Source organism: Oncorhynchus mykiss, chromosome 21 (assembly GCF_013265735.2).
Source record: "Oncorhynchus mykiss isolate Arlee chromosome 21, USDA_OmykA_1.1, whole genome shotgun sequence".
NCBI lineage: Eukaryota > Metazoa > Chordata > Actinopteri > Salmoniformes > Salmonidae > Oncorhynchus > Oncorhynchus mykiss.
In genome coordinates this window covers 60276720-60284889 of record NC_048585.1, presented here as the reverse complement: position 1 = coordinate 60284889, position 8170 = coordinate 60276720, and the positions used below count along the sequence as shown (strand labels likewise).

Below are 8170 nucleotides of genomic sequence, written 5' to 3'. Positions count from 1 at the left end.
CTGTGGTCTCCTCTCTCCCATTCCCGTCTGCTGTGGTCTCCTCTCTCCCTTCCCCGTCCACTATGGTCTCCTCTCTCCCTTCCCCGTCCGCTATGGTCTCCTCTCTCCCTTCCCCGTCCGCTATGGTCTCCTCTCTCCCTTCCCCGTCCGCTATGGTCTCCTCTCTCCCTACCCCGTCCGCTATGGTCTCCTCTCTCCCTTCCCCGTCCGCTATGGTCTCCTCTCCTATCTCCGGCGGTAGGGCTACTGGCACCTCCGTCTGCATTTTCTCTCTCTTCTTTCCCCTGGCACACGCCCTCCCGTTGGCCCTACGGTTAACGGGACCAGGGATGGGGACCCACCCCGGGAGCGGCGGCCCAGGCCGGAGGCTGGGACCACCTCCTCGGCGCGGCGGGAGTCAACCCATCCGTCGCCGGTCGAGATCCGGTTACACTGTAGTGATGACAGTAGAGCCTGCAGCAAATGCGCATTATCCACGCTGACTGAACGTCGCCTCTGTCGGGATCCAAGGAGTTAATTTACCCTGAGCCTCTCGGTTATTCTTCACGCCTTCCATGGTTTGATTCATTCACCTCATAGCATAGATTAGACAAAGCCCAGATGTCTTCCGTTAACAATTACATCAATGTCGGTTAGTGTTACTCTGTGCTTCTGTGCGGTGATAACAGTCAGCCCCTTCTTGCCTTCGTCCTACGCGCAGGTGGGGCTCGAGACTGAGCCAACCGTTAACGTTTCCTTCAGAGTGAGCACCGGGGGGGCAGGCACGAGAGCGCTGATATGAAGACGGATGGATGGGAAGGGTAGGAGGAAGATGTTTTTTTTCACAATGGCAGGCAGATCTCGATTAATCCTACTGGTAAAAAGGCGAACATGGATAAACCGATTCCTTTTCTATCGGTAAACAGTTTATCCTAAAAAAAAAAATCTAAAAAATAACGGTAAAACCATCTCAGGTGTTTATTTTCTTTCTATTTGTCCCCTTAGAATTCGGAAGGTTTCACCTACACATTCTGAATGCCCACTGACAGTCACCCACCACCTACACATTCTGTATGCCCACTGACGTCACCCACCACCTACACATTCTGTATGCCCACTGACGTCACCCACCACCTACACATTCTGTATGCCCACTGACGTCACCCACCACCTACACATTCTGTATGCCCACTGACGTCACCCACCACCTGCACATTCTGTATGCCCACTGACGTCACCCACCACCTACACATTCTGTATGCCCACTGATGTCACCCACCACCTACACATTCTGTATGCCCACTGATGTCACCCACCACCTACACATTCTGTATGCCCACTGACGTCACCCACCACCTGCACATTCTGTATGCCCACTGACGTCACCCACCACCTACACATTCTGTATGCCCACTGACGTCACCCACCACCTGCACATTCTGTATGCCCACTGACGTCACCCACCACCTACACATTCTGTATGCCCACTGACGTCACCCACCACCTACACATTCTGTATGCCCACTGACGTCACCCACCACCTACACATTCTGTATGCCCACTGACGTCACCCACCACCTACACATTCTGAATGCCCACTGACGTCACCCACCACCTACACATTCTGTATGCCCACTGACGTCACCCACCACCTACACATTCTGAATGCCCACTGACGTCACCCACCACCTACACATTCTGTATGCCCACTGACGTCACCCACCACCTACACATTCTGAATGCCCACTGACGTCACCCACCACCTGCACATTCTGTATGCCCACTGACGTCACCCACCACCTGCACATTCTGTATGCCCACTGACGTCACCCACCACCTGCACATTCTGTATGCCCACTGACGTCACCCACCACCTACACATTCTGTATGCCCACTGACGTCACCCACCACCTACACATTCTGTATGCCCACTGACGTCACCCACCACCTGCACATTCTGTATGCCCACTGACGTCACCCACCACCTACACATTCTGTATGCCCACTGACATCACCCACCACCTACACATTTACATACATGTATCAACAAACATACAGGGTGGTTCCAAACTTATTCCATGTAAGAATGATGGAGGCTAAATAAGGTATCATATATAGTTTTATACATTTGCAAAAGTGTCTAAAACCCTGTTTCCACTTTGTCATTATTGGGTATTGTGTGTAGATTGATGAGGATTTTTTTTTTTTAACTTAATCCATTTTAGAATAAGGCAGTAACGTAACAAAATGTGGAACAAGGGGAAGGGTTCTGCATACTCTCCGTATGTTAATGGAGAATCCAGCCCTTTTATTTAAACTTTTTGAAAAGACAAATGCTTACACAACGCAAATAGAGCTTTTATCCACGTAATGTGATTGAATCATCATCTTCCTTCTATAGGCCCATATGGTTCTACTGCACTATGTAGGGAATAGGGTGCTGTTGGGACGTAGCAGAAAGTTGAGGATGTGAGGAGAGTCAAGAGGCAGCGATGAGACATGTATAATGTCTGGAAAACAGCCTTGCATGCAGTTAAAGGCCATTTCCTGGTTTCATAAGATTATATGAATTAGCTTCATTTCAGTTTATGTGACAAAACCAGCAAGTATAGTGTAGAGAATCATCGTACCCTCTAAACCGCTGTGACATATCTTTTCCATAACCAAAAATATTGTATTGTCAGCTGTTTGAAGCTGGGACACAAAACCCGAAAGTAAAAACAACAACAAAAAAACTAATTTAAGAACGGGAAGCATAGAAATAGCTCAAATATAACAGATCTACCGATTCTTAGATTTGCTTTCAATGAGAATGACAGATCTACAGCTCACATTTCTATGTGAATTTGGTAGAGTCGACCAAAAAGTTACACACTGCAGCTTGAAGAGTCACAGGGTTTGTCCTTTAATGGCTGAATCAACTATCTGATCAATCAAATACCTTGTCAATCAACTAATCAATCATAGAAAAAGAAAGAGAAGCCAAGGGGGCCAACAAAAAAAATGGTAGACCTCTACAAGTCTGGTTACCACATACTAACCAAGTGTATGTAAACTTCTGACCCGCTGGGAATGTGATGAAAGAAATAAAAGCTGAAATAAATCATTCTCTCTACTATTATTCTGACATTTCACAGTATTAAAATAAAGTGGTGATCCTAACTGACCTAAGACAGGGAATTTTTAATAGGATTAAATGTCAGGAATTGTGAAAAACTGAGTTTAAATGTATTTGGCTCAGGTGTATGTAAACTTCCGACTTCAACTGTATATATATATATATATACACACACACACAGTACCATTCAAAAGTTGGACACACCTACTCATTCAAGGTTTTTTTTTTCTTTCTTTTCTTCACAGTGCCATCCGTTTTGTCACCAAATCCCCATACACTACCCATATACTACAACCGTTCGCTGCCTGCACCCGCCCAGCATCACTACTCTGGACAATTCCAACTTAGAATATGTGGACAACTACAAATACCTAGGTGTCTGGACTGTAAACTCTCCTTCCAGACTCATATTAGACATCTCCAATCCAAAATAATAAAATCTAGAATCGGCTTCCTATTTCGCAACAATCCTCGATCCTCTGCGATATCATTTACAAAATAGCCTCCAATACTCGACTCAGCAAACTGGATGCAGTCTATCACAGTGCCATCCATTTAGTCACCAAAGCCCCATACACCACCCACCACTGCGACCTGTATGCTCTAGTCGGCTGGCCCTCGCTACATATTCGTCGCCAAACCCACTGGCTCCAGGTCATCTATAAGTCTTTACTAGGGAAAGCTCCGCCTTATTTCAGTTCATTGGTCACGATAACAACACCCACCTGTAGTACACGTTCCAGCAGGCATTTCTCACTTTTCATCCCCAAAGCCAACACCCACTTTGGCCGCCTTTCCTTCCAGTTCTCTGCTGCCAGTGACTGGAACGAATTTCAGCTATCTGAGCAGCTATCCGATCGCTGCTGCTGTACATAGCCCATCTGTAAATAGCCCATCCGTAAATAGCCCATCCAATCTACCTACCTCATCCCAATATTGTTGTTATTTACTTTTCTGCTCTATTGCATACCACTATTTCTACTTGCACAACATCATCTGCTCATCTAGTGTTAATTTGCTAAATTGTAATTACTTAGCTACCATGGCCTATTTATTGCCTTTCCTCCTCACGCCATTTGCACAAACTGTATATAGACTTTCTTTTTTTTCTATTGTGTTATTGACTGTAGGTTTGTTTACTCCATGTTTAACTCAGTGTTGTTGTTTGTGTCACACTGCTTTGCTTTATCTTGGCCAGGTTGCAGTTGTAAATGAGAACTTGTTCTCAACTAGCCTACCTGGTTAAATAAAGGTGTTCTCAACTAGCCTACCTGGTTAAATAAAAATAACAAATACATTTTTTTACTATTTTCTACATTGTAGACTAATAGTGAAGACATCAAAACTATGAAATAACACATATGGAATCATGTGGTAACAGCGATCCTTCTTGTGGGCAAATTTGTCATCAAAATCTGGCATTCTCTGGAGTTATGGTGCTTTCAAGACAACTGGGAACTCTGAAAAAAAACAAGTTTGTATCATGACATCGGTGATGTAGAAAGAGGCCAGAATTCTCAACTTGAAATTCCAGAGTTGGATGACCGTTCAAAATGTATTATGCTAGTCGGAGCTCGTTTTTTCAGAGTTGCCAGTTGTCTTGAACTCACTGAAGTCTGATATTTCCCAGTTTCCAGTTGTCTTGAACTCACTGAAGTCTGATATTTCCCAGTTTCCAGTTGTCTTGAACTCACTGAAGTCTGATATTTCCCAGTTTCCAGTTGTCTTGAACTCACTGAAGTCTGATATTTCCCAGTTTCCAGTTGTCTTGAACTCACTGAAGTCTGATATTTCCCAGTTTCCAGTTGTTTTGAACTCGGCAGAAAGTTATGCTGGATTGATAGCATGGCCAATGTATTCAACATGGTGTTGCATGTGAATGTTTATCCTTTTAAGCTTGGAAAAGACTCAGACTCGGACCAAACACACGCTCCACGTTATCCATCATGTATCACCTTCCTGGGAATGTGTAAACTAAAAGAATGTATTGCCATATCATTTTTGTATGTTCTATAGAGTTATGTACTTTAAAATGTATCAATTAACCACATTTGGGCAGACTTGATTCAAAATGTTGCGCAGTAATATAATGCTTCAGTGTATCAGTCTGAATCTTTGCACACACACTTCCGCCATCTGGTGGCCAAAATCAAAATTGCACCAAAACGCCTGTGTGATTTTATGGCCTTTATCTTGCCTTTCAAAGATGGATGGAAAAAAAATTGGAAACTGATGTTTTTTTGTTTGTATTATCTTTTACCAGATCTAATGTGTTATATTCTCCTACATTAATTTCCACAAACTACAAAGTGTTTCCTTTCAAATTATATCAAGAATATGCATGTCCTGAGCTACAGGCAGTTAGATTTGGGCATGTCATTTTAGGCGGAAATTGAAAACAAGGGTCCAATCCTAGCTAAGATTTTTAAAGTATGATGTTGACATGATCAGTCCAATCAAAGCTACGGTAGATATAACGTGATTTGACATCACTTTATCTGTGGCCAATGACCTTGAGCCTTCTTGGCTGGGCACTTCTAATGTAACTCTATGGCAGCACCCAAGGGGCTTGAATTTTCAAACTCTACCTGTAGATTTTGCAGTGACATAGTGTCCCCATGAGTGACAGAACACTGAGCCAATCACAGCGCAACTAGAGAACATTACCAAACCCTACGCTTCGTATTTTCTGATGGCTTGCCCCACCACCACAGAAAGCGCTGAGCTAGGCTGAAACTGTATTTAAACTGCCTTAAGAAAGCAAAAAAAAGACCATGTTTGCACGCAGCTTTATTAACACGTAAAAAAAATATACACATTGTTTGCAAAGTGATATATGACATGTATTTATAGTTATTTATTTTAGCTAAACAGGTGGGGCTCAATGACGGGTCACCACTGGTCGTACCTGTGCGTGTGTGTGTTGGGGCAAAAAAGTATTTAGTCAGCCACCAATTGTGCAAGTTCTCCCACTTAAAAAGATGAGAGAGGCCTGTAATTTTCATCATAGGTATACTTCAACTATGACAGACAAAGTGAGATAAAAAAATCCAGAAAAATCACATAGTAGGATTTTTAATGAATTTATTTGCAAATTATGGTGGAAAATAAGTATTTGGTCACCTACAAACAAGCAAGATTTCTGGCTCTCACAGACCTGTAACTTCTTCTTTAAGAGGCTCGTCTGTTCTCCACTCGTTACCTGTATTAATGGCACCTGTTTGAACTTGTTATCAGTATAAAAGACACCTGTCCACAGCCTCAAACAGTCACACTCCAAACTCCACTATGGCCAAGACCAAATAGCTGTCAAAGGACACCAGAAACAAAATTGTAGACCTGCACCAGGCTGGGAAGACAATCTGCAATAGGTAAGCAGCTTGGTTTGAAGAAATCACCTGTGGGAGCAATTATTAGGAAATGGAAGACATACAAGACCACTGATAATCTCCCTCGATCTGGGGCTCCACGCAAGATCTGAACCCGTGGGGTCAAAATGATCACAAGAACGGTGAGCAAAAATCCCAGAACCACACGGGGGACCTAGTAAATAACCTACAGAGAGCTGGGACCAAAGTAACAAAGCCTACCATCAGTAACACACTACGCCGCCAGGGTCTCAAATCCTGCAGTGCCAGACGTGTCCCCCTGCTTAAGCCAGTACATGTCCAGGCCCGTCTGAAGTTTGCTAGAGAGCATTTGGATGATCCAGAAGAAGATTGGGAGAATGTCATATGGTCAGATGAAACCAAAATATAACTTTTTGGTAAAAACTCAACTCGTCGTGTTTGGAGGACAAAGAATGCTGAGTTGCATCCAAAGAACACCATACCTACTGTGAAGCATGGCGGTGGAAACATCCTGCTTTGGGGCTGTGTTTCTGCAAAGGGACCAGGACGACTGATCCGTGTGAAGGAAAGAATGAATGGGGCCATGTATCGTGAGATTTTGAGTGAAAACCTCCTTCCATCAGCAAGGGCATTGAAGATGAAACGTGGCTGGGTCTTTCAGCATGACAATGATCCCAAACACACCGCCCGGGCAACGAAGAAGTGGCTTCGTAAGAAGCATTTCAAGGTTCTGGAGTGGCCTAACCAGTCTCCAGATCTCAACCCCATAGAAAATCTTTGGAGGGAGTTGAAAGTCCGTGTTGCCCAGCAACAGCCCCCAAACATCACTGCTCTAGAGGAGATCTGCATGGAGGAATGGGCCAAAATACCAGCAACAGTGTGTGAAAATCTTGTGAAGACTTACAGAAAACATTAGACCTCTGTCATTGCCAACAAAGGGTATATAAAAGTATTGAGATAAACTTTTGTTATTGACCAAATACTTATTTTCCACCACAATTTGCAAATAAATTCATTAAAAATCCTACAATGTGATTTTCTGGTTGTTTTTTTTCTCATTTTGACTGTCATAGTTGAAGTGTACCTATAATGAAAATTACAGGCCTCTCATCTTTTTAAGTGGGAGAACTTTCACAATTGGTGGCTGACTAAATACTTTTTTGCCCCACTGTATATGTGTACCAGTTGAGTTGCACCAAATCAAACTCTGTTCTGTGTGTTAGCTACAGTCTGCTGTAGGGTCTCAGGTTGTGTTAACTATAGTCTGCTGTAGGGTCTCAGGTTGTATTAACTATAGTCTGCTGTAGGGTCTCAGGTTGTGTTAACTATAGTCTGCTGTAGGGTCCCAGGTTGTGTTAACTATAGTCTGCTGTAGGGTCCCAGGTTGTATTAACTACAGTCTGCTGTAGGGTCTCAGGTTGTGTTAGCTACAGTCTGCTGTAGGGTCTCAGGTTGTATTAACTATAGTCTGCTGTAGGGTCTCAGGTTGTATTAACTATAGTCTGCTGTAGGGTCCCAGGTTGTGTTAACTACAGTCTGCTGTAGGGTCTCAGGTTGTATTAACTATAGTCTGCTGTAGGGTCCCAGGTTGTGTTAACTATAGTCTGCTGTAGGGTCTCAGGTTGTATTAACTATAGTCTGCTGTAGGGTCCCAGGTTGTGTTAACTACAGTCTGCTGTAGGGGGAGTCTCAGGTTGTGTTAACTATATTCTGCTATAGGGGG

General features: G+C 43.6%; 1 protein-coding gene across 1 annotated transcript in view; it reads right to left on the bottom strand.

Annotated features, from left to right (window-relative positions):
- Positions 1–265, bottom strand: part of LOC118942814 (transmembrane protein 151A-like) — a 23281-nt gene extending 23016 nt beyond the window's left edge. The window contains exon 1 of the mRNA XM_036956529.1: positions 1–265. This exon is cut by the window's left edge and continues 113 nt beyond it. Within this exon, the coding sequence (XP_036812424.1) occupies positions 1–265 (265 nt within the window).
- Positions 266–8170: the final 7905 nt, after the last annotated feature.